At 37.5% G+C, this 27,155-nt stretch overlaps 2 protein-coding genes across 51 annotated transcripts in view; one reads left to right on the top strand and one right to left on the bottom strand.

Annotated features, from left to right (window-relative positions):
• MFF (mitochondrial fission factor) overlaps nucleotides 1-23,152 on the bottom strand; it is a 33,813-nt gene extending 10,661 nt beyond the window's left edge. For 3 of the 50 annotated variants that reach the window (XM_023642461.2, XM_023642464.2, XM_070269362.1), the window contains exons 1-8: nucleotides 23,012-23,152; nucleotides 19,805-19,916; nucleotides 18,882-19,059; nucleotides 17,518-17,738; nucleotides 16,390-16,559; nucleotides 9,154-9,242; nucleotides 6,421-6,495; nucleotides 2,008-2,166 (exon numbers count right to left, since the gene is read on the bottom strand). In XM_023642461.2, coding sequence (XP_023498229.1) covers nucleotides 2,008-2,166; nucleotides 6,421-6,495; nucleotides 9,154-9,242; nucleotides 16,390-16,559; nucleotides 17,518-17,738; nucleotides 18,882-18,919 — 752 coding nt within the window. In that variant the 5' untranslated portion in view covers nucleotides 18,920-19,059; nucleotides 19,805-19,916; nucleotides 23,012-23,152. Of the gene's footprint in view, nucleotides 1-2,007; nucleotides 2,167-6,420; nucleotides 6,496-9,153; nucleotides 9,243-16,389; nucleotides 16,560-17,517; nucleotides 17,739-18,881; nucleotides 19,060-19,804; nucleotides 19,917-22,712; nucleotides 22,853-23,011 lie in introns of those variants that run through there. The other 47 variants (XM_023642466.2, XM_070269366.1, XM_070269376.1 and 44 more) reach the window with 22 other exon arrangements.
• On the top strand, nucleotides 19,745-26,893 carry LOC111773851 (uncharacterized). The gene is made up of 4 exons (XM_070269223.1): nucleotides 19,745-20,012; nucleotides 22,292-22,503; nucleotides 22,754-23,325; nucleotides 23,439-26,893. Exons 1-4 carry the CDS (start codon nucleotides 19,745-19,747, stop codon nucleotides 23,467-23,469), a joined length of 1,083 nt encoding a protein of 360 aa, XP_070125324.1. The 3' UTR covers nucleotides 23,470-26,893.
• The last annotated feature ends 262 nt before the right edge of the window (nucleotides 26,894-27,155 follow it).

The following is a 27,155-nucleotide window of genomic DNA, read 5'->3' as shown; positions in this document are numbered from 1 at the left end:
GGATTTATAAATATCTTTCTCATTCAGATACTTTCACTGTAATAGCACTTGATATGATATAATTTGACCTAATAATCCGGTGTCTTCTAAAGACCCATTGTAATTAAAAAGATAAAGAGGATATTTGGTGAAGAATAAATCTATTTTAAGGATAGAGAAGAAACAGCCCTTTGGAAATTCTACTTCTTAAGTGCCAGGTACTTTATGTTCAATATCTTTTGAAGGATCTCCTTCAAATTCTTCAAAATAAAGAATTTGAAGCCATTATTCCTCTGTCTTAAACAAAGGTGTGTGTGCAGGGTGAAGATTCCTCACAAGAATCCAGAAAACCAGGTAATACCATTATTATCCCTCTTTTTTTTTAATAGATGAGAAACATGAGGCCCAGAGAGGCTAGGCAACTTGTTCAAGGCTATCATGCAGCTGGTTCTTCAGTGGGGTGGATCAAGACTGAGTCTGACTGACCCCCTGAATCCATGCTTTTTCTTCTGAACTGTGCTGCCTCTTTCAGGTTCTGAATATTCTAAGATAGTCCTTGAAGCTTCAAAGAACATAAAAGGGACTCTAAACCCTTGAGGAGGGATATATATATATATATATATGTATATAGGTATACACACACACACACACACACACACACACACACACGGGCATGCGCTGTATATTGATGTTTTGGTTGACGATGGACTGCATACACAATGGTGATCCCATAAGATTAGCACCATACAGCCTAGGTATGCAGTGGGCTAACTAGGTTTGTGTAAGTACCCTCTATGATGTTCCCACAAAGACGAAATCAGCTAATGACACATTTTTTCAGAAACTATCCCCGTCGTTAAGCAATGCATGACTGTATATACATACACACACACACATATACATGAATACATATATACATACGTGTATATATAATTTTCCCCTTGCCATAAGCTTTGCTTTTAAGCTTTTCTGGTGTGGCTTTAAGTCCTTGGTTCTAGCTTTAACCACTAGATTAACCCTGGGAAGGCTTAGAAATGCCAGTCGAGCAGTATGGACAAGTACTTGTGAAGTATGGTGAAACATCTGGGACTTGAGAGTCAAAAGCACTCAGCAAGAAAAAATTTGTTCAGAGTAAGCCCTAAGACAGGTAAGTTCCCAAGGTTAGAAACAAGGTTTACTGGAGGGCCAGTTTAATTTATTGGGAATTCTTCAAAATGCAGAAATTAATAGTCTGATCATGAAAATTCAAACACTGGTTCAGAATCACTAAATAAAATGTATGGAGTGGAAATGAAACTGACTGTACCTGTCCCACACTGTGCCAAAAAAGCTCCTCAAAGTTCATCTTTTTAAAACACTATGTAGTAATGAACCAAGGACAAAAAGTATTTGAAATAATGGCAAAAAAATTTTATTTGTGTGAACAAGTCTAAGTATACTACTAATGATTTTATTTGAGATGTTTAACAGTGAGATGTTATCATTATTGAAAAATATCAGTACTATCAAAAAGACAACAGCACCTGGGATTTTCAATACAGGCCTAGAAACTCCTGCTAAGAGGAAAGAAAAAAAAATGTCCTGGCAGCTACACTGACATCATCTTCTCAGATTTGCTTCATTAATCCAACCACATTAGCATCATAAGTGATTAAATCAAATGACTTACTAAAGAAAATTAGCATGCTTCAGTCCAACATCCCACAATCAATCCAACAGTATCCCTCAGCATCTCCCAAAATGGACTACTTAGAGCAGGTCAACAAGGCCTTTACAAAAATCATTATACTTCCTGTGTACAATTATTAACTGAATACTCTTCCTGACTGAAGAGAAGCTAAGAGATCTTATGAAATGTGAATTTTGGACAATAATTTCAAATTAAAAGAAAACAAAGCGAGCCATTTTAAACCACTGCATCTTAGAAAGAGACGAAGCTGTAAACATAAAAGGTAGACACCACAGTCCACTAACAAGAAGCCAAAAAATATGCAATAAAGCTGGCAAGAGTCACTAATGGCCAATCACCTGCGATTTTCATCCAGCACATCCAAGATCTGCTGGTATGCCCTACGAGTAGAAGACTGGATAAGCGACAAAATGCCTCGAGCAGAGGAAAGGTTAGCTCCATCTTCAGGTAACATATGGGGAGGACAGACCCGAACCTGTGGTGGCGATGGTGTCACACTGTGTACATAAGCACAGCAAATGAAGAGAAAAATACTCAAGTCAGATTTTTATAAAACTTCAGCTGAGCAGTTTCCCCAAACACTTTTACATTTTAAGAATTATCTTAGTTTTCTTGTCCCTTTTTCCCACCCTTCATTTTCCCCTAAGAAAACAGTCACACCAAAGAAGTTAATAAACATTAAATTGTTTAACAAAACCAGCTACAATGCAGCATCGTAACTGTGTAGCCTTAAACATCAAATTAGACAAACAATATGAAAAAACAACTTTGGAGAGGGAAGAGGACTGTAGCAATGAGTGTGTTCAACCCCGAGCTTCAGAGAAGCAGCATTTTTTATTTAGTGTATTTATTAAAATTCAATCAACCAAATCTCTGACAAACAACAGTGCACTGCAACTTACAGATGACCAGAGGAGTAAGACAGAGAATTCCGAGATACAAGTGTCAAAGTTTAAACACGTGAATCGAAAGTGATTTCCATGATAACGTCATCTCAAATACTTCACAAAGACAATGAAACAAGCTGAATTTATGATGAGCAAATTTAAAGATGAATTAAGCTTTCAGAAAACTATATCAAAAGCATTTTGATTGCTTAATTATATTAAAGCATATGTTCTCTAGCTAAATGACTAAAACATAAAACTACTCCCAATTCCGTGAATACAGTGAAAAAAGGCAAGGATGCTCCTTCAATTATCCAGACGGACGTTAAACAACCATTTCCGGGCTTGTCAGTGACAGCAGTTTCAATCACTCTTTCACGTGTGAGCCGAGATGCTCAAGTTTTTGGCTCCACCACCAGCGCTCCCTCAAAGCAGAACACATCTGAACGATGCAATTTTACAGCTCTAACCTGAACTCTTTAAGACTGGTGGCAGCGTTTTCAGAGAGCTGCTTAACATTAGAGTGTGATCAGCTGTCTGAGGTATTTAACTGATACACGGACTTGGCATCTGATTTTTTTTTTATATGAAAGTTTTATTATAATAAGAGGACTATGTCCTTGGGATGAAGGCTCAACATTTTTTCTCAATGTCAGGGCAAACACCTTAGACTAAACCTCATTCTTGTGGATTACATCCAAAAGAATAAAAGTGGAGAAGACAGCGAACAAATGAAAAGGGAAAATTTTTCATTTTGTCTTGTGTAACCTTTTCTAACTTAACATGTATTTGTTTGGAAGCCAGAAAATAGGTGGGATAATTTTTGGAAGGATAGCTGTCATCTAATATTATTTCCACAGTCCCAGAAACTTAAAAACAAAATCTTCTCCACAATTTGGCAAATAACTCTAAATGTCTTGATGATCCAAAGTGAGAAGTACAATAGATATAAAAATCCTGTTTCCTAAAGATTATTTAGAAGAGAACGATCTAAGCAAAATCTTGGCATATTGAGATATTAATCTCTCAGGGCTGATTCACCATAGGAATTAGGCCTAATGGTGTCAAGATAAACGCAAATTTTCAGATGCACACTCATGGATGATTACCCTAAATGTCTGCCCAGACACCAGGAATATTCTGGAATACATATAAGCCAACTTATCAAGTGACCCATGGTACTTGGCAAAAGCCATATTGGGCATCCAAGAAGAGTAAAAAAGTCAGTATATCTGGAATACAAAGTCTCAGTACTAGCCTTGCACTCAGAATTCTCATCAGGCAGCAAAGGGAAAACCTGAAGTTCTTGCTCTATGTAAGAAACCAGACTGAATTCATGTTAGAAAAGTGTTGCCAGAGGCAGGAATAAAAACAGTCAGTTCTGCGTCAACACAAACAATCCATCTTACACGCTTCTTGACAGAGTTGCCAACATACCTCGCTAAATTTACTTAAGAAAGTTTTAAAAGACTAATTGGTAAAATATCTATTGCTATAATTAAAGTTTTTGATTTTGCATTTTGGGGCTTAAAGTGAATACTTTGCATATCATTCTGTATTAGTAAATAAATTAGCTACATACTGGTATATTAAAGTCTATAATAATGAACAATTAGAAAAACAATCTTAGAGCAACAATGTTGATAAGCTAAATTCAAATCCATGAAAAAAGCTTGATGGATTTTTGCCCATTAAAAATTAAAAGGAAAGAAGGGTTACTTCTTTTGGGAGAAACCATTTTTCAGAAACAAGCAATAAGAAATTGTTTAAGTTCTAAAAGTACAAGTGTTTCCTGTCCATACGTAGGAAATCAGATGTCATTTATAAAGTAGTCAAGCATAAACTAACTTCAGATTAACTGCAAAGAATTCTTAAGATGGAATGCACAGAAGGTCAGATTCTAAGATTGTCTATAAGATCTCCTCCAATTCGAAATTCTATGGTCATATTAAATTGGGATATGGAAATAAATGAAAAAAAAAAACCTTCCATGGTCCTCAATTGTAACTTAATAAGAAAAAATATTTATGTAGAAAGATGAAATTGGGTCTTCATCAATATTAAAGATATTTATTTCATCAAAGACCTACATGAAAAAAACATATTTGGGTTTCTGGTTGTTTCTCAAAAGAAATTAAGGTCTCAAAGATTAGTAAGAAATTTAACTTTCCATTAATTATATACAGGCAATACTTCATAAACAGCCAAAACAGAATAGGAAGTATTGTTTTAAGCCAATGGCCACTTTGGGCAGTATATATATAGGTTAAATGTCCTTGATTGTTAAAATTTATTTCCATCTACAGATGAAGTGAATGATTAAATCAGAAGATGACCAAAATTACCCTAATTAGAAGCCATAAGTAGTTTAGCAATTCTTTCTTTTCTAAAGCTTTAAGCAGTTTTGCAAGTCTGTTTACAAATAATCAAATTTAAGAACAAAAAGAATAAGCCCCATATTAGAAATTGGTCTGATGCTAGCTAGAATGTCCACGACTGGCATCAACCGTGGAGGGAAACAGTGCTTTTAGAGCTGGGTTTCATCTCTGTCCACTCATCTGCCCAACCAGAGTAGAGTGACTTTTTGTTTTGACAAGTGAACTACTGTGAAAAATAAAAAAGTAAACATACTGCAAAGGCACTGAGATTATTTAAGCATACGTTATAACATTAGTAATTTAATAAAAATGCACATTGATGATAAATTGATCTTAGTAAGTCATAAAACAGCAAAATCTCAACTTCATCTTTTTCTTTTATAAAAGATTAGGAAATTCTGAAAAAAGCACTGATGTTTTACCATGTTATTTCATCCATAATAGCTCTAACTCATGCTTACATGAAATCTTACCACAGGACTGTTAAGTAAACAATGCTAGCCAATGTCAGCACTCAATTTATTTGGCAAAACTATGTCATTATTAAAAAGTAAGCCCAAAATCAAGTACCTCTTTCCCCATGGGTTTTCATAGGAATAATGTTTCTCAAACTGTGAGAATAACCTCTTTGGTGAGGCTCCAGCCTCTTCCAAAATAACAGTAAAGGTAAAATATTGAAAAAGGGGAGAAAAAATTTTCACTGAAACACAAATTTTGTATCATTTCTCATAAAATTTTAAATAGAGAGAAAACTTTAATTTGTTGTCACCATCTAAGGTAATTTTCTGGTTCCTAGAAGCATAATGAGAGAATCAGAATAAGTGAAAACTCACTGGCTGTCAGAGTGGCTTTCGTTGCTTAAGGACTACAAGAGTTGTTGAACTCTTACACTGCACGCCAAAAGATCCCCCCGCCCTTGCCCCTCATGAGAAGTCAGTCACTTCCACGCCTTGTTTTGTCACACTTACAGAAAGAGTGGGTTTAATGGTCTCAAAACATTCTTCCAAGCATAATTTTAATCTATGGAATTAAAAAAAAACTTAAATGACAAACCACATTTAGACTCCATTCTCCTTCTGGGTCAAAATAAAACAAGAAAAGATGGTGTGCTAAAATTTAAAAAAAGATTGGAATCACTGAACCTGGTTAAGTTGACTCTGTAGAGAATTAATATGCCAATCAAAGCAAAATAAAGAAAATGGAAGAAGATGCTTGACCCTTAGGTGTAAATTATTCCATTTCATGTTCACCATTACACCCAAATCATACATACACACCTTCCTTAGTTCCTCTAGTTATTTTTTTTCTTAACAAAGCGTGTGATGACAGTTTGAGAAATCCTGAAACAGAGGTACTAAAAAGCCAAACAGTAAGAGAATTAATTAGGGTATTATATGCCAATTACCTGGTGAAATATTAGTATAACATAAGCCTGCAAAATTAAAACAACTCCTACTTGTGAAAAGCAGAGCAGATAAAATCTTACGTGTAGTCCGGTGCAGAAATCGGTGCCTGGAACCTTGAAATTTTATATCTTGGGGCAGAATCTGATCTGTGCCACCTTAAATAATAATTATGCTTCTTTTACATATTCAGCTTTTATAACACAAAGAAAAAGCTAGATACGATTCTACTGGTCAGACTTCATTTTTGTGTCAACAGCTGACAACAATCAAGCCCATTGTCTCTTGAAAGGAATTAAGAAAACAAAGGCCCGTGCTCCTGCTCTCATACTCACATGTACTTCTATTCTTAAAGCCAAGGAATAAAATAGAGTGGAGGCAGGCAAAGGTTCATGCACAATGACACATAATTGATCTCACATTCCAAAGAAAAGACTAAAGGAGGTAAAGACAGCAAGAGTTTAATAATTACTTTAATAGAGGTAAAATATAGCTGTATTATATTAAGTTTCTTCCTTACCACATTACTAACATTGAATACATAATATGCTCATTAAACAAAACTCCTAAAGTTAATTAAATGCAGATTAAAAGAATTCAATTGTAAATTGTAAAATTAATAAGAGAAGAAAAGCCAAAGTTACATTATTAATAAAAAGATGGTTCAGTATCTTACCACAACATGGTAACATACATAACCAACACAACAAAAAGTATGGTTAAATAATGTAAGCATTTCATTGTGAAAAAATATAGTTAAATATTCAGGTTATTTTTACTACCAAAAATTTAAACATGAGATTTTCATTTTTAGTAAATATCTAGAAAATGCCATTAAGGCAACTTAAAGAAAAAAAGAAATCAACTTTTAGTTAACTCTGCTAATCTTTTCTATTATGAGAAACTTGTTATTAGTAACTGCAAAAAAAAAAAATCTATGAATTAATCACCTACTCTAAATCATACTTTACTAGGCTAGTTTTCATACATAATTTTCGTTTCTCTTCAACTGAACTCATCTGTCAATAATATATTGTGAGAAAAACACAAAAGTGATGTTGCAATAAAATAGTCCTGTTTTTATTTCAATGTGGAATTTCAAAGTAATTAAGGACCTAAATAATAAGCCATATCTTTTATATAACAGAAAAGTTTATTAGAAATCTTTGTGCCTTAAAAAATATTACAAACAGAAAATAACAAAAGCCCTTAGGTATATGTTTAATCATTCTGAGAGGGTACTAAATATCAAGAAGCTACCTTAGCCCTAAACTATGTACCCTTTTCACCCTTTGTATAATATATTTGGAAATATTCTGTAAAAATGGATTTCATGAGCCAGCTAACATCATTGCCAACCAGGCACCTTCAGGGAAACACACAATTATCATAAAAAATCTCCTATCAATAATGGTTGAATCTTTCAGATAAGTCTTCCCTGAAGGAGATATATATTCCTTTTAACTTACTGTCTTCTCATATAACCCTTCAGTATAACTATAACTACTTTAAGAGACATTTCAAGATTCCCCAAGAAATCAGAGCAGTTACAGCTCTCCTTTGCACCTAACACAAGGGAAGACAGACTCTATCCCCATTGAAGCCCCTTCTGCATCCCTGCATCCCTACACGCTTCAGTCAGGTCCAAACCAGAACTTGATATGGTTTAATATAAATGGTATAATTGTACTATGCTCTAGCTATTTTGCAAATAAATTTAAATGTTTTGCTTTTATCTAGATTTGCAAGCTCTAAGGAGAGAGGGATGTATCATCTCCTGATTCTTTTGCAGTTCTCAGAGAAGCTAACATGAAGTTTGGCATCAAATACGGTTCACGATGAATGAGTTCATGAAAACTGACCAAAAATTTAATGAGGAAGAAATATTAATTTACATAAACAATCTAAATCATCCATTTAAAAAAGCCATAATCACCAATGGCTTTGAGACTTAAAATTCTAATCAGTTTTTAAAGGAATATTTCACTTGTAAAAACCCATTAATTTTAATAAAACAACAAAAAGCACTTGCCTGATCTAGAACATCTTATAGTGGGGTAGGTTTAAGATCAGGGTATGACAATATAATCAAATGAGGAAGAAAGGTTTAAACAAATAGTCCTTTGAACAACATACTTATATTTTTGGAAAATGAAAGGGATCTACTAATTCAATGACTCAGTAGACAGAGAGGTAAAAAATAATCCTGGCAAGCAAAAAAAATTCCATTTGCTTATGCCATATCGTTTACCACGACTCATCGGGAGCAGAGCTGGAAAGGGCTAGTTCACAATCCTATGACAAACGGAGTCAACTGAAAGGAAAGATGTTTCCTTAAACAACATTCTCCTTTTCCTTCCTTCCTTCCTTATTTATTTATTCAACCTATATGTTAGATAAACATTTTTGGAGGCTGCACAGAACTGAGCACTTATGTTTATCAATTTTTCTGAGGTATACTTTAGAGGAGATTACCAAAATAAGCAAATCATATTCACAGAAGACAGTCATACACATAGACAAGGATAATGCTACTAAAAATTCTCACAACAATCAAAATAATCAGATTTTAAGGCTATGAACTGTACTGCAAAAATGTAAAATTGATGTAAATGTAGAACTGATTTCAAACACTATTAGAAATAAATTTACTTTTTTTTTCAGGTTCTTAGGCATAAAACATACACTTCCTCCTCCTCCTTCTTTTTTATAATATTTGGGAGCAAACAAAAAAGAGTGAATTGTGTAGAATAATATGGGACAGACAATATATGAAAACTCAGGAAGGAGATACAGTGCTTAGTGGTTTTACTCACATGGAGTCAGTTCTGACCAGCTGTCCATTTTGGCGAACAGCATTTTCACTCATAGAACGCTCTCTTTTTAGCCTGCCAACTGCACGGATCTGTAAGGCACAGAGAAAGGGAAAAGACAGAAGATATTCTTAGTAGCCCAGTGGCTGCTTAGCATGAAAAGAATCTAATCCAAGGCTACTGACAAAATTTACGAAGAACATAACTAAGAACTGCTGTCAGGTATGTTTAGTATAGACATGTTAAAAAACAAACCCTACTTATTATAACGCAGATAAACTTAGGAATGCTGGTTTATTTTATGAAACAAGTTACTTCTGGTTTCTTTCTAAGTATTACTCTTACTTGGTACAAATACTATTTTTATGTTATAATTTATGTAACATACTGTTAAACAACAATTTACAATAGTTTTTAAAGGCACGTATATTATGTGAAATGAGATTTATTTGTACTACAAATAAACGTTCCTGGCTTCTGGGGTTAAAACATTCAGAGTTGATTGAGGATTTGAAAACTAGACTAAAAAAGTTTTAAAGCCTTACTAGCTTAAAGGTTTTGGAATTCGAGAAATAGTCACCATCTTCTATCCCACATGCTCTTCTTACAAAACCTATCATTGACCTCTTTCCATTAAGGGATGGGCTCTATGATTCCTTGAAACTGGTGGGCTGGTGACTGCTGTAGATGATGATGCAGTGTGACTTCTGAAGCTAGGTCATAAACAACAGTCAGGCTTCTGCCTTTTCACCTAGGCTGTTCATGTTGGACAACGGCACCGTGATGCGCAGCTCAAGCAGCCACACGGAAAGGCCACGTGTAGGTGGGCCAGCCAACAACTCTAGCTGAGGGCCCAGACAACAGACAGTACCAACCAACATATGAGTGAAGAAGCCTTCAGATCACTGCAGCCTCAAGCTGCCGAGTCACCCCCAGCCTTTGAGCCCTCCTAGCTTAAGCCCACATCCTACAGAACAGAGACAAGCTCTCTCCATTATGCACACTGCAAATTCCCAACCCACAGAATCCATAAGCAACAGAAATAATTTTTTGGTTTAAGCCAGTAAACTTAGGGTGGTTTATTACACAGCAATAGATAAACAGTACAATGGTAATCATTAACTTTCCTGCTTAATTAGAATTTTTTTTTTTTTTTAACTAGAAACAGCCATACTTCATGGTTAAAAAAAATTTAAACTTTACTGTAAAGGACAACTGGTATGTGAACCAATGGATTTGAAAAGATTTTCAAAAATGCAATCAATATCTTTTGATGCTTTTAAAAAGATCTGGGAGTAGATTATCAGGTTATAAGCATTACCAAAACAGAATAAATCCTGTATTTCATGCCAACAAAACTTAAAAGCACACTAGGAAGCACATAATTTCAGAGCCTGGTTTAGATTTGGTTATGGTTATGAACTATTTACCCATCCAAACAAAAGAAAAAAAAAAACTACTAAAAACAGCAAAGGAGTCAGTTTGGAGCTTACTGCAAGAGCTCTTTAAAAATCAAAATTATTTTAAAGCAATTGTATATAAAATTTAACACCTCCACAATCAAGTACTCTTTACTCACAGTGAGCAGTACTGGGTTGCTTTGTGAGAATCCCACTGATAAATGCCTTCCTACTTACTGCACAGCTGTGCTCACTTTCCCTAGAGAACAGCTCTTCCATGTTGTAGGGATCAAGATGAATTTTCTACTAGATCAGAACCATTCCTACTGCTGTGTGGTGAGTACTAAAATGAAGCAGGATAGGAAGTGATAGGAGACAAATATGTCTTTGACTTCAACACAGCCTGACAAACTAGAGCATCCTAAGTCTACCGTTATTTTCACCATTTGAAATCTGATTTAAAATATATCTTAACAGGAACATTAAGCTTGATATTACTGCGATATTGGGGGTAAAAATCAGCTTAAGACAAAGGCATATATTTGTTATGCCTCCTAATATGACCAAATTGCATATTGCGAAAACAAAGAATTTAGATGCTGTCTGAAGCAATAAAGAACTCAGCGATCTTTAAAATATTATCACCCTGTAGTTCAAGGTCATGATGGTTGATTTTTCAATTCAGGTTTTATTTTTTAAAATTAATCAGTTTTTATCTAGCTTTTCTGAGATCTAACTGACAAATTCAAGGTTTTTAAACGTCATCCAAAACCATCCTATGTCGATTACCCATTTAAAAACTTTTATTCACTCCTGAGTCTGAGAAATCTGGCTTTTAGATTCAGATAACTTCCTGGAATTTAGGTCACAGGTCTGCTGTGTCTAGTTGTAGGCATAACATTCCCCTCTAATGTGCTTATACTCCAAGTTACATTTGATTGTTCATAGAATCCTGGACAAACGAATGTTCTCTAGGCCTCTGTCTAGTGGTTCTCTCCATCTGTTGAGAGCTGCTCTCTCCTTCAAGAATCTGCTCAGATACCTTACTATTGTCCCCTATACTGATCTGTTTTAAAATAATTGTTCAGAAACACGGATCTGTGAATTGCTGTGGGACTTTTATAGGAAGAGGTAAAAGTAGAGTTAACAACGTGGGCTGAACATCTTTCCCTCCCCAAACATGTCCACTGTCCAAATTTTAAAATAATGAACTATGGAGAGAACAGTTGAGAGTGATCGAGGGCTATGGGAAGGAAACGTGGAATACGAATCAGCAGCGAATAGACCATGACTGTGCTCAGAGAGCCATGACACAGCAGCTGCACAAAGAACGTGAGTGCACATCTCTGAATCTCCCATGGATGAATGTGCATACATATATACAATTAAGGCGCTTCCTCTTTTTCCTCTTCTCTCCCTTTTGTTCCACTTTGCTCATCACAGTCCCAGCTCCTCTCTCCACAGGAGGGGAAAAGAAAGGGCACTAAACAAACCATCACCAAATTGTGATCAAACTCACATTCATCAGCTTCTCAGTTTTCTGAGCTATCACAAGACCCTTTTAAGTATTCACTGAGTGCCTGGGAGGCCTCCTGCATTTGCTTTAGGACGTGCTATATGGCTGGGTCACTTATTACACCTCAGGTCAGCCATGTTCTTTGACTTCACATCCTCAGGGTTGTTATGTCAATTGAACTGGACCATCATATGGCACTGATAATCACCTACCACATCCTGACAATTGGATTATAGATCTAGAGCCTTCTGTTAGACATCCATGGCTTTTGTGTTATCCTTCATGAAAGCTTCTAAGGCAGCTGCATTCCAAGTGTAATCCTTGACGAGGCTGGTTCTAGCTGGATATATTTCTCCCAGTCTTTAAGCTCTAGCTGTACATTTTGTACACGGCTGCTGTAGAATCTGGCATCCTGTGGATGCCATTTGATGGCTTCTATATAAAGCTTGCATGGCCTGGACATAGTTCCTTTTCTGGAAACATTCATTGCCTTTGTTCTTCTCTTCCAAAACCAGGTTAGGGTTCATTTAGGCCAACTGACTTGCTTCCTCTAGATCTTCTCTGACTGTTGACAATTCTTGGGTACATTTGGGGTTCAGTGATCTTCCAAAGATTTACTGCAAAAATGGATGGCATTCTCGCACTTCTCTTCTTTGAAGTAGGAGCTGTCAATTCAGGCAAAAGCTCTTACAATCTGTCTTTAGTACAATCTGTCTTCTCTTCCACTTCAAGAGCCTTCTTACAAAGCTCTTGGTATTTATTGTACTCAATCTTTTCAAAGAATACCACTGCTTGATTGACAGGATATGTCGGTGGAGTCTAAATATTTGACGGGGTCACGTTGCTTCAAGTCTCTGTCAAGTCTTATTAGTATCATTTTCTAACTCTTTTTCTTAGTTTTTCCTTTTTGTTCTCTGGAAGATCTCTCACTGGCTCCCATTTGGAGCCCTTTTTCAGAGGAGGAGGCAGTATCAGTGTCACAGCCTCTTTCCTTGTCATTCCCATTGCCTAATCCACTCTAGTATCACTGAGAGTTGTCACGATTTGGGCGTCTTGCAGTTTCATGCCCAGACAGATGGTTTATTGTTCAGTTGCTTTACTAGTTCCCTGTAGTTAGAATCACCAAGCAATGGTCTGGATTGAAAGCGTTCATCAATTTTCTCTCTACCAGTCAAGCCTGCAGATTTTAGAAACCCTCTTTGAGCTAGGGGATCATCTGCTTCATGTTATAACCTTCTTCACAGGTTCACTTGGATTCTTCAAGCCCGTTTAAGAATTCGAGTGACGTTTCTGCAAATTATTCCTTGCATCAGTCAGGCTTTTAGACAACAATTTTGTAGTTTTCCTCATAAGCCACCTTCTGGTAGTCTCCTTTCTTGCCATAGGCTAGTGGTCCTCAATGGCGGGTGATTTTGCCCTCTAGGGGCACATTTGGTAATATCTGGAGATATTTTTTTCTTTCTTTTTATTGTGATAAAATACATATAGCATAAAATTCACCATTTTAAAGTATTCATCAGTGGTATTTAGTACATTCACAATACTGTGCAACTATCACCATTATCTAGTTCCAGAACATTTTTATCATCCCAAAAGGAAATCCCATAATGATTAAGCAGTCACTCCCAATTCCTCTCTGCCCTAATCTCCTGGCAACCACTGATCTGCTTTCTGTCTCTGTAGATTTGCCTATTCTGGATATTTCATGTATGTGGAATCTATAATATACGGCCTTTTCTGTACGGCTTCTTTGACTTAGCACAGTGTTTTCAAGGTTCATCCATGTTGGAGCATGTATAAATACTTCATTCCTTATTATGGCTGAATAATGATCCACTATATGGATATACCCCATTTTGCTTATCTATTCATCAGTTGGTGGACATAATAGCAGCCACCCCTTGGCTATTAGAGACATTTTTGATTTTCATGACCTGGAAGGTGCTACTGGTATCTAGTAGAAAGAGATCAAGAATGCTGTTAAACATTCTACAGTACAAAAGGACAGCCCTCACCACAGCAAAGAAATATCCAGTCCAAAATGTCGATAGTGCTGAGGCTGAAAAACCTTGGCATGTGCTGTAAAATGACTACTACAGAATAAATGATTCAGAGGACTGCACTTGATAGATTCTGAGTAGCATCTGAATGAGTCACCAGTGTTATCAGCACTGAGGGTCTCATCGCCCTTCTATTTCAATCCATTTTCTAGAAGCTACAACTCTGGTCCCCCCCACTTCCCCACTCATTGGTTAACAGCCTCTTGAGGGCTGCCTGACCCTTCTATGGACTTGAAGTACAGAACCTCATCTTTGCTTTCCTTTCAATAGGCAGCTGGTACTAATCTCAGAAACTCTTCTCTTGCACCTCAGGATTTGTCTCTTGCCACAAGGTTTTAACTTTCATAGCAATATTTATACATATTGAGCTTTTAACATGAATTAGAACATGTGCTCGACACATTACATGCATTATTACATTTAATTCTCACAATAATCTTATGTACTTGGCATTATTTTTATCGCTATTTTAGAGAGGATCCTAGGAATTGTTGAATAACTTGCTCAAAGCTATGTGTTTACTAAGTAGCAAAGGAGGCCTTCAAAATTAGGTCTACTTCTCAGCCTGTTTTTCATCCCAGTGCTTTACACTTTGGGCATTTATCACTTTTTTTTTTCTTTTTTTGAGGAAGATTAGCCCTAAGGTAACTGCTGCCAATCCTCCTCTTTTTGCTGAGGAAGACTGGCCCTGAGCTAACACCCATGCCCATCTTCCTCTACTTTATATGTGGGACGCCTACCACAGTATGGCTGCTAAGTGATGCCATGTCCATACTTGGGATCTGAACCAGCAAACCCCAGGCTGCCAAAGCAGAATGTGCACACTTAACCGCTGCGCCACCATGTAACTAAGTATCACAATTACTGCAGGAGTGAACCCTATATAGGCTTAAAATCTAGGTCTACTGAGGGCAATGCTGGTAAACTCTTTTTCTTCACTCAGTTTTAAAGTAATACCCAGGAAAGTGCTTGACTTGTTTTCAGTTATTTGCACAAAACAGGCATAAGTATCTAAAATAGCAGGAGCACAAAGACCAAAAGAAAAACAAAACTCAAAGAATATCAAAGAGGGGGTGTCCCTCCTGGCAGATCCTCATTCCAAGGCAATATTATTCCCAGCTGTAATTCTCACTGGGAACTTTGGGGAGCTGGGAAACTGGGCCTCTAACTGCAAGCATGCTGTGATATCTTCTGTCTTGTGTAACGATCTTCATAATTTTCATTTTTCTCTGCTATTAAAGAACTTTATATCTTCTGTGTGTGTTAGTCTCTCCCTCACTCACACCACTGTGCAGAAATTAGGTTTCACTGCACAGTGTCTTATACAAAAACTCAAAAAACGTTTGTCAAATAGATACAATTCTGCAAGTATCTTAGTGCCTTTTCACCATGTAAACACTATATTTAATGCTTTTCACCAAGTACTTATCTAGAATGTCCAACCTGGCACCTATAGTATATCTCAGCTCAGCAGAAACTTCCAACCTGAGAAAAGGCCACCTTAGTACTAGGAAACTGCCCTCACCTTGGTTATATGGGTGCCTTACCCTCTCTGGAAAGGACTAAGTGAAAAGTGAAAGACATAAGCAGTTCCATCATCAATAAAAACACGTTTGCACATCATTTTATAGTGGTCTCATGACAACAACACAGTAGAAGTTCAGAAGCTATAACAAAAAAGCTACAACTACAGAAATCATCACAGAAAAGAAGTCTTACCAGACTGGCTCTGACTAATGGCAGAGGCAAGATAGGAACTTTGCTACTAATAGCTTATTAGTCCATCCTGCCAATTTAGGTCAACAGGGCTATCAACATACATGGTACAGTGACTAATTCAATAGAAACTTTTCAGCAAGCAGGGAGAACAGGCAGAGTCAAGGGAAAAAGGAGCTTTCCTTGCCCTGTCTGCCAGACTGCTTTCATAGCAAAGTGAGGCACTAATTTTCTCCGCTGCTAAACTTCCCAACTTCTTCTGCATTGTTTAAGGTGTTAACTCCTGGTCATAAAGCTCTTCCTTCAAGACCACATCAAGGTTAATGATTTCCACAAAATTTTCATTTTCCTGAAACATAATATGTAATACCTTGTTTATAAGTATCTATAAGCCAGAATTTGCAGTAATCCACAGTCCATGAATGAAAGCAGCAGGCTTTCATTACATATTGCTAATGATATGACTTATAGCCTCTTAACTCCTCTTTACCTTTTGCTTTTGTCTATGTTATCTCAAATTCAGTTGATCGCAAAGCTCTATACTTACTTCTTCATTTTGAGGGGTTGGAGGAGGTCTTTCTAAATCCAGGAAATCTAGTGGTCTTTCACTTAGCGTAAGTACACGAGGTGGTGTTTTCAGTGCCAGAGGTTTAAAGGGAGTTGCTTGAATAAGGTCAAGATCTGCTGGTCTTGAAAATGGAATGTCTTCATTATTTCCTGAGAGTAAAAAAATAAAAAGGAAAGGAGGAGGTTTTCAAAAGGTAGTAGTTTTATTAAAATACATTTGCCACTACCTGCCCACTTGAATGGCTAAAATTAAAAAGACTGACAATACAAAGTGTTGGCAAGAATGTGGAGCAACTGAAGCTCTCATACATCACTGATGGGGATATAACAGGGTACAACCAACTTCAAAAATAGCTTGATAGCTTTTCATAAAGTTAAACATAACTTATAATATGATCCAGCAATTCCAGTCCTAGAGATATGAAAACACATGTCCTCACAAAGACTTGTACATGAATATGCATAGCAGCTTTATTCCTAATAGCCCCAAACAGGCAACAACCCAAATGTCTATCAACCAATGAATTGTGGTGTATCCACACAGTGGAATATTGCTCAATAATAAAATGGAATGAACAACTGATATAAGCAACAACATGGAAGAATCTCAAAAACATTACCCTAAGTAAAAGAAGCCAGACCCAAGAGCGTATACTGTATCATTCCATTTATACTGTATCATTCCATTTATATGAAACTCTAGGAAAGACAAACCTTGTCTCTGCTTATAGGAGATTACGGCTGCCTGGAATTGAGGCGTAGGAACTGAATGAGGTGGGGCACAAGGGAAGCTTCTGGGATAACAAAGTGTTCTGTATCTGGACTGTGGTGGAGGTTACATGGGTGTATACATTGGTCAAAACTCATTAAGCTATACACTTAAAAATTACACATATTTTATGTAAATTATACCTCAATAATTAGTTGAATTATTAAAAATATTGTTTGAAATTTCAGACTATTGTAATAAGTAAAAAATTTGAAAAAAAATGCAATGTTGCATTTCCCAACCACTTTTCTAAATAACATTGTGAAAAATCCAAAAGTTTCCATAAAAATATACAAAACAAAGATTTATCAGGCAACTTTATAAACAAATGTAAAATACCTGCTACAACAATCCTCTCTGGAACCTGCATAACCACACTGGCATTTGGAACTCCTTCTTGGAACCCTTGTTCCAGGTCAGCATTTGGTGGTGCTACCTTTAATTTTTCCGGGACCCTCATTCGCTGACTAATACCTTCGGTGTATTCCATTTCATACTGAATTCGACTAATTTCCGCCATCTCAGCAGCAGTGGGAGAAGGAAATGCTGCCCCACTCACTCTGTGGGCAAAAAATTTAAAGATGGGGGTGACTGAGTGTTAAAATGTCAGTCTTCTCTACACAGTGAAGTTAGAAGACAATAACTTACAGAAAGAACAAAAGGAAACTTCTCATTTGTGAGTACTGAATACATATGAAGGAAAAACAAAAGGCTAAAGAAAATGTTTTCCTCAACATAATACCTTCTCATTTACCAGCTGAAATTGCATGTTGAGGATGTTGCTTAGGAGCAAATATAACCACTACACAAATGTGCACACACACAGACTCACTCTTTCTCTCTGCATAAATAGATAAGCAAGCTGCTTATAACTCAGAAACGCCTGAAATAAAACTTAAAATTTCCTAATTAATTATTTGAGGGAAAGCTCATAGGACTTTATAAAAATGAATTAGAAATTGCTGTCATTGGGGCCGGCCCCATAGCTGAGTGGTTAAGTTCACACGCTCTGCTTCCGCGGCCCAGGGTTTTGCCCGTTCAGATCCTGGGCGCGGACGTGGCACTGCTCATTAGGCCATGCTGAGGCGGCGTCCCACATATCACAATTAGAAGGACCCACAACTAAGATATACAACTATGTACCGGGGGGCTTTGGGGAGAAAAAGGAAAAACAAAATCTTAAAAAAAAAAATTGCTGTCATGCATGAAAAAAATAAAACCTTTTAATGATGAAAATCAGATTCATAAGGCAAATAAGGTTAATTCTAAATTTACTGAAAAAGAAGATGCAACTCCCTGAAAAATCACAAAACACAAATTAAAACTTCTTACTGAATGTATACTTGATGACTAAGAGGCAATGGATACCAAATATAGAATATGTATTAATAGATTCTTAATGTACACATTCATTTTGAGGGACTGAAAGTTTCACATTACTAATTTATATTTAATATCATATTTACAAGTATATTTTTAAAAAGCATGACATGCCTTTAAGGGGAAAGACGGTATAAATGCATTGGGTAACCTAAATTAGAGAAGGATCTGTGCTTCAGGGAAATGCAGTAGACAGAAACTTGCCCCAAAATAGAAAATGCTGGTAAAATGTAAAAGAGTATGGTTAGCCTGTGGCAACCAGCTTTCAAGCCACTATCTCTCAAGCCTGTAATACCAGCTCGACTGAATAAAATGTCACTGACCTTCCTAGTGGTGTGTCAATGCTTGTTGTTTTACTCATGTTTAATACAGTAAATACACGTCTATAATAGCTATTAAAATACTGCTACCCTGTAGTTCAGTTTACTTTACACAACAATTCCCCTACAGATCTGAACTTTTTTGGAGGTGTACATAACAACACGGACACTGCTTTTCCAGCTGTAAAAAAGAAAGAATAAAAATCAGTATTTCAGCAATTTATTTCAGAAGAAAACTATAAATAAAAGTACACATCTACTTAAAATTAAAAGGCTTGGAGCTTGGTCTGAAAAGCACTTTTCAACTCTCTCCTAAACAGTCAGGCTATACCTCAAAAATCCTAAAGACGGTTTCAAGCATAGGTACTGTTTTATGATTTTGCAAATAGGATAAAGAAAAGCCAATCAAATGTATTTATAAACGTGAAGTCACATTAGAAAAAAACATTTTGTCATAAAACTCCACTAGTCATTATATTCTGAAGGAGAAAAAAATCCTTTTCCTTTTTAGACTAAGTACAAATGAAGAAATCACAAAGAAAATGTAAAGAGCAGAGGTAAATATACTTGAGGTAGCCTAAAAATTTGATGTGTAAGTAATGGTTTCTTTAAAAGGAAATAACTTTGAAAACCAAATTACACTAAATTTTCAGCAAAAGATATTATACATAAATCAAGGGCAATAAAAGATTAAAGAGAGTATACATGTAAGGGACAGCGGGGATATTTCTTAAACTCCATGTCAGAGATGGATTACACACCTTAAACGCCACCTCACTGAGATGCTTAGGAGAGTTCTTAGAGGGTTGCTTAAGTAAGCTAACTTGCTTCTTTTATTCTTTATCAAATGTGTGAAAGGATTCGGCATGCAGATAGATGGTTTAAACAGTAAGAAAAGAGAGCTGAAGGAGGAAACTTTTACTCACAAACGTGTACCGAGGACTGTTTGCTATTTGGCACTATCTACTTCTGCGCTTCATATTAAACCCTTTAACTTGCTTCAATGTGCATGTGCTGGATTCAGAGCCACTTACGTCCCTGCGGGAGAAAAACAGGAGCTAAATGAGAAACTAGATGATACCAACAATAGAGATTCATCGCTGGAAATCCACCAAATGATAAAAGTCACTAAAGGTGTACAACCTTATATTAAGAAACCAATAAAATAAATAAAGAAAAAATGAACAAACTTACCACCAATTTTAGTCCCACAGACAGGATCTTACGAGCATTCACTAGTTAATGCAAGGTAAAATGAAAGACTACTGCCATCGTTTCTGATTTGAACTTAGAAAAATGTGGCAGAGGAAAAATATCTAAGTTTAAAAAAATCTTTATATGTGTATATACATGATATGCACACTATATATATAATATACACACATATATTAAGGAGGAACAAATGCATTGGCTAAATTTTCATTCAGTATTAAATTTTGTATTTAATTTCATTCATAACTTTCATTTAGTATTTAATTTGAACCAGTAATAAATGCACATGGTACAGAGTACACAAGAACATACAGAGAAAATAAAGTCTCCCACCAGATCCCATCCTACAATCACCCAGGTCCCCACTGGCAAGCTCTATTAGCAATTTTTGTGCATCATTCTAGATGAGATACTCTTCCTATCCCTGTGTGCCTGAAGCACAATTAAAGCTTATATCTAGAAATAACACTGAAGAGACATCTCAAAAGGATTATAGCCTTGGGACATTATAAATTGAAGCTTTATAATAATAAACAAGGGATGCAAATTGCTAGAACATTATCTCCCTGAAATGTGCCATTTTCCACACTCCATTTACCACATTTCAGTCTTATTAACTTTCCACTAGTATATCCCATGGGTCTCAACATTTCATTCTATAGTAACATCCTGTCTTAGGAGAAGCTCTGCGTTTGTAAAGTATCACAGACATTGATCGTAAAGGTGGACACTGAAAAGACAACTTCTGGAAAAAGCTAAATCCTCCTGTAGCCAACCTGAGCTACTTAAATTTTAAAAATAAATGGAAATTTTCTACTAAGATTTAACTCTGTACTGTTCCAATTACTGGCTTTCCTGCTTAAGTAAAATAGATCAAACTACAACTTTTTTTTCTCCCTATTAGACTATGGCATTTTTGGTAAAACCTTTTGGCAATAAATAAAATAAACTTCTTATTTGGAGTTATCTTCCAGGCAACTAGTACACGATTCTCTGTTATGTAACTAAGGACACATAATCCCTCTCAGAATCATAGATGATCTTAGATCTCTACTTTCTAAGCCCAGTGGTTCCCAAACATCAGTAACTTACTTACCAATTTCATGTTTTTTTCCCATATTGACACAGTACATTTACTCTTAGCTACACTTAATCTTTTCTTTAACTCAAAATTTAAAAATCCTTAACAAATGTATTTTAAAAGAAAATTTTACATCATTACGTTAATCCACGGACTTGACGTACATATATAAATACACGTAACAAAAACCTAACTATTACAAAAACCGTCATCCATATACCACCTAGAGTCAAGTCACATCCCACTTATGGAAAGTGTCCCAATTTTGGGACTCAATGATTCAAGCCTGACTTTCTCATTTTCTTAATTAGAAGACTGGGACCCAGAGAAATAGCCCAGGAAGTCACAGAAACAACTTGGATCAAACTGACTGTGGTTGCAAAGATTTACATATTTTCCAACTACAAAAAAAGTCAAGCTCTTTATCACATATTGTGTGGGCCTAGTTCAAGGTTTTTATATAGGTCACTCTGTTTCAGTTCTCTTTTCAAGCAACTGAACAATCAGGCTGTAGCCAACCAGGATTAAGTTTAATTTTTTAAGCAAAGTCATTGAAAACTTGGAAAACTATAAACTAACGAACTTTAAAATAAGGTTATGAAGCCACAAGAAAACAAATTTCAACACCAGAAGGGAGGAGAGTAACAGCTAAACTTTGCAATCCTAAAATGGGCAGTCCTATCAGACAGGAAGGGGTAGAACACACAATTTCCTTTTGGAAAGAAGAGCAAAACCAACTCACAAGCGTTTGGAACCAAGATGGCAGGTCCCAGACACAATTTAATTACATGGGAAAAGACTACTAAGTGCAACGAAATCGTTCTAATTCTTTCCAAATCCATTTTCCTAAGGGTCTTTCCTTTCGGATCTCATTAGCGGGTGAAACTGACACAGAAACAAATTTTCATCTAGGGAGAGAAAACATTTGAGATCCTCCAGTTAACGTCTCTCAGTGGGTGAGAGCCCTGATACAACTGGTTCTGCATGTGGGAACAAGCGCTGCGAGGCTTATCTTCTGCAATTAAAAGACGCCACCGCTTTTGAAAGGGTTCTCCTCCCTCGAGAATACCCCTTGTTCTAACGCTGTAGAGGGCAGAACTGGGGGGTTCTTCTCCCACAGGAGGACGACACGTCCTGCAGACAAAGGTCAGAGGCTGGCAGAACGGGAGCCGAGCTCTCCTCCAGCTGCCCAGCTCCCGGAAGGAAATCCGAGGAGCAGCTCCCTGCATCCACACCTGCGGGCAAGGATGTGCAAGGATGCTGGCAGACCGGGCCCACCAGGGGCCTCCCGCGCACGGCCGCGCTTCCAGCGAGGCCTTTCTTTTCGAATACGTATTATCCACAAAGTAAAAACAATCAAACAAACAAAAAGCTCCTTTAAAAACGGCAGGTGTTGATTCAAGGTCATACCAAGACATCCCAGGGCCTTAGCCCGGAGGGATGAGGGACGACGACCAGCAAAGCCCCGCGTCCAAGTTCTCAGGACGCCCCGAGCGTTTCCCAACCCCCAAACTATGTTCTACCGGAAAAGTCACATTTACCGACAAAACGGGACACCGAACTAGAAAGGTGACGAGGTTAGCCCAAAAGCGTTGGCAGGAGAGTGTGCTGCCCTCCGTTGTGCTCCTCAGGGACTGAGGCGGCGGCAACGCCCGAGGACAAGGAAAGGCCAGGGTTGAAGGTGAGCGGCCCGCGGGGCGGGACTCGGGCCACAGCGACACCGCGGACGGGCCGGGGCCACCGCGAGTCCCTCGGGCGGCCGCAGGGTCACAGCCGCGGCACTAGGGCGGGTGACCGGCCCGGGCCGCGGGCCCCGGGTCGGGAAGAGGTCAGCACTCACCCCTGGGCCCGCTGGAGGGTCCCCGGCGAGAGCCGCCGCCCGCTGACTCCCGGGGCGCTCGGGTGGGCGCTCTCAGAGGCCGTTGGCGGAGCGCATGGAGGCGCCCGGCCAAGGCACCCGCCGGAGCGGCCCGCAGCGGGCCGGGAGAGACGCGAGAACGGCTGGGGCTGGCCTCTGCCAGGAGCCGTAGCTGAGGCAGGTTCGTGGTCACGTGACGAGAGGAAGGGCGGACGTGAGGCGCACGCACAGCAGCAGGGGCGGCGCGACGGCGATACGGAGACATCTTTGTTGTGGGCGAAGTCGGCCAACCTCAGGTAACAGTATTTATGCAATAAGTAAGTTTCGTTCACACCCAGGTTTATGAGGGTTCGTGATTTTTAAGAACCTCGTGTTTACAAGGTAGCCAGTTAAAATAACTGTTTTTCAGGACTATCTGCATCAAAATCTATGTGATATGAGGCCTAAAAATCTGCATATTTCATCAGCTCTGCAAGGGATTCTTAAACGCTCCAATTTTGGGTTCTCTTCAAGACCTCTGTTAGATGTCTCCCTTAACAGTGACCCCTGCCCTGGCTGGCTCCACTAATCCTTCAGGATGAGAATCATGGAAAGGAGAAGTTAGGTTTCACAGTAGTCGGCAGCCTTCCCGGAGCGCTCTCTGGCTCTAAGCACCTAACTCCTAACTTTCCGCGGGAAAATCGGTACCGTGCTCATCAGCGTTGGAACGGACTGAAGCAAAATCCCAGAGTGCTTTATATGCCTCGATTTTAACAAACAGCCGAACAAAGATACAAACATGAGTATGTGCTTCTTTAGAAGCTAAAGATATTTCAGAGAAGTTACCATTCTTCAAAACAATTTGGAAAGACTTCTGGGAATTGCGTTCTTGGGCCCCTTCGTAATAGGGACAAATCATTCTTCCTAAGAATAGACTGATTTTAGGAATGAGCAGTCATTCCAAGCCAACGTTTTGCGGGAAGACAGAGACCGAGCTGGGTAAGCCATCCATGACCAAAATCCTTTAGAAGTGAAGGGTTCTGCTGCTTCCATTAATACCCTTCCACTTGTGAATTACTTACTATTTCGTTTTTACTCCTGCCTCCTCACCCCAAGAAAAACGTTTTTAGATAACTTTCAAATGAACGTTGTGATCCAATTACCAAATCCAAAGTCTTCTCCCTTAACCCTGATCCCCCTTAATCTTCCTGCATCATTTGATTTTGTTAAATTGAGACAGAAGCAGTACATGAAAGTGCCTAACACTATCTGGCAGGAAATTCTCAAAGAAAGAAAAGGCATTTCTCTCCCTTACCTGGAAACTCTGCTCCCTTGTTTTCTGTGATAAAGCTTCATGCTGGGTCTTCCTTCTCTTCCATCATTCCTGTAGACATTCCTATTTATGACTCAGTCCATCACTGACTATCCTTGCACCCACGGTTGCCTCAAATCTTCTGTGGGAAAAGGTGGTATATAAATCTAAATAAACACATCCATTTAGTCTCATCTTGTTGCACTAGCTCTAGCCAGTTCTTCCTGAGTGTCCCATTGGAGCTTTGATCTCGACAGGATTTCAAACTCAAATTTTCTCCTTCTTCCTCATCCAGATAACTTCTAAGTTTCCTTTTTCACTTAATGGCAAGATTATTTTTCCAGTCACCAAGGTTCAAAATTCTGTAATCATCATTCACTGTTCTCAAGTCCCCCATCCTTTGAATTTTCCCACCTCAATGCCCACTGTCTACTTTCTCTGTCTTTTCTGTTCCCAACCATCATGTGGGCTGTTACCCTTTTATCTGGCCTCCCCATCTCCAATCTTTTTCTTTTCCTGATTCTTCCTAGACATTGGATCCACACGGGACCTATTTTTACAATTTGTAACGCCCCACATTTGAAGCCCCAAGTTCAAAAAGAAATTAATGATTTACAGTTCTTTACAAATTCAAAAGTCTGTAATAGAAATCTAATAGTTTTTAAAAACACTTGAAACTGTGAAATAGCCTCTAAGGGTAGTGTATTAAATACTGGCTCTTCCAGGTTGCCATTTATATGATCTTTCAGCTCTTTGGCTCAAAATCTTCACTGAATCTCCAGTACCAACCAATGAAGTACAATTTCAACCTGCTATTGTAAACCCTACTTAATATGGCCCTAACCTCCTGCTATACTACTTTATTTACCACTGTGTGTGTGTATGTGTATGGGGGTGTGTATGTGTGGTTGTGTATATATGTATGATATGTATGTATTCCACATATTCCATATATTCTTGACCACTAATTGTTCTCTGAGGGTGCTTCATGCTTTCCTAACTACTTACTTTTATCTATGCTATTTCTGCCACCTGGAATGCCATCCTGCCTCTGACTACCTTCTGCTTCTTGAAATCCTAACTGCCCTTCAAGGACCGCCTAAAATGTCCCTTCTTTTATGAATCGTTTCCTGAAGCCTCCAACTTTTGAATCACTATTTGTTGTCTCTTACAGTGTTTATCACATTCTGTCCAATATTATAATCATCTATGCATTTATCTTGTTTTCCCCTACCAGATTATAAATTATATATCAATTATAAATTCCATGTTTACGACCAAGGTCTGTATCTCCCTCGTCTGGATATCTACTGTGGAGCCAAACATATTGAGCACATTGTAGGTCTTGGGTACAAAGTGATGAGACCTATTTCCTGGTTTGGCTGATAAACTGGAATTGAAGAGATTCCAAAGCAAAAGCTCTAAAAAGGTTTTGAGCAATGTCAGTGTTTTTAGAAAAACCACAGAGTCTACAAAAACTTAGAGAGTCATATTTATCTGATGTTTAAATTTAGCCTGGTTATTCAAAATCAGTTACTCTCTCTGCTGTGTTTGGTTGACTTAGTTTCCACTAGGTGGAGCTGGGTTTAGGGGGTGGTGAATTAAACACTCTTAGAGTTGGGCAAGTGCCCTGTCAGCAGGTTGCTAGGAATCTGTTAGAGACTGATCAAGATTTTCCTTTCCAAAAGGCTTATAAGTAGAGAGAGGTAATGAGCTCAAACACAACATTCATTCTTCTTACTTGCCAGCAGTAAAAGTAAGTTTACTAAAATGGATTAGTATATTCTTTGACTCAACGTGTTTTCAAATTAGAGTTTTTGGCCCAATTATAAGACTGTTTCTTAAGTATTTATTTGAGCAACAGTTTTCTTGGTCTTCTTAGAACTATTAACCAAGACCACTGTTCATTCTCTTTCTTCCTTTGATTATATCTTTATTGCCATTTAATACAGCCTGAAAGTTCCTTACTTAAGAGATTTCCTATTTTATATATTAAAAGCATTCTTCTTTACCAATTATCTACATTTGAAATTTTATGAGTATTTTTCCTTGAATGAGGAGTATATGTAGCATAAATGGGAAACATTTATCAAAATTTGACCCATAATTTCTGTAACCTATACGTTTTCTTACTGATTTGTAAAAACTCTTTAAACACCTCAATAGAAAATGAACAAAAATATGATTAGGCCCTTCGCACGAAAACAAAAACAAGTGTTAGGAAAAAATACTAATTTAAAAAAAACAAATACTAATTAAAAGTGGTAAATGTTCAGCCTTACTGGTAATGAGCAAAATGTAGATTAAAACAAGATAGGCAAAATTGTAAAAGAAAACCAATACCCAGTATTGGTAAAAGCATAAGGAGATGAATGTTTTCATTACATTGTTGATGCAGCTGGAAATTCTAACAACCTTCCCAGAGAGCGTTTTTCTGTATATATCAAAGGCCTAAGATTGTGTGAGTTCTGTGATTTTGTAAGTCTCCGTCTAGAGATTTATCCTGAGGAAATAATTGCACAAGTGTGAAACGAAATATGTATAATATGTTCATAATAAAACTCGATTGTGTCCATCAGTTGGGGATTCATTGACTTATGTAGTAAATCCATGAAAATAATGATTAGTTCTTATCTATTGATATGAAAATATGTCCACAGCATATTAAGTTTTAAAAAATCTGTTTCAAAACAGCATGCTTTTATCTCACTTTTGTTTGAAAATATATTTACAGGAAAAGTTCTGGAAGGTATATACCTTAATTATCTTGGGTGAGGATAAGAGGTTAGATTATGGCAATTTTTATATTCTTCATAACTTCTGTATTGTTGTTTT

Source organism: Equus caballus, chromosome 6 (genome assembly GCF_041296265.1).
Source record: "Equus caballus isolate H_3958 breed thoroughbred chromosome 6, TB-T2T, whole genome shotgun sequence".
NCBI lineage: Eukaryota > Metazoa > Chordata > Mammalia > Perissodactyla > Equidae > Equus > Equus caballus.
Note: the sequence above shows the minus strand (reverse complement) of the source record. Positions and strands in the feature narration are given on the sequence as shown.

Bases quoted from the DNA above. Each gene is read 5' to 3' on its own strand.
- LOC111773851 (XM_070269223.1), top strand. From the start codon at position 19,745: ATGCAGATAGATGGTTTAAACAGTAAGAAAAGAGAGCTGAAGGAGGAA. The intron at 22,504-22,753 runs GTATTATCCACA...TGACGAGGTTAG, and splicing joins AGGCCTTTCTTTTCGAATAC to CCCAAAAGCGTTGGCAGGAG. The intron at 23,326-23,438 runs GTAACAGTATTT...ACTGTTTTTCAG, and splicing joins GCGAAGTCGGCCAACCTCAG to GACTATCTGCATCAAAATCT.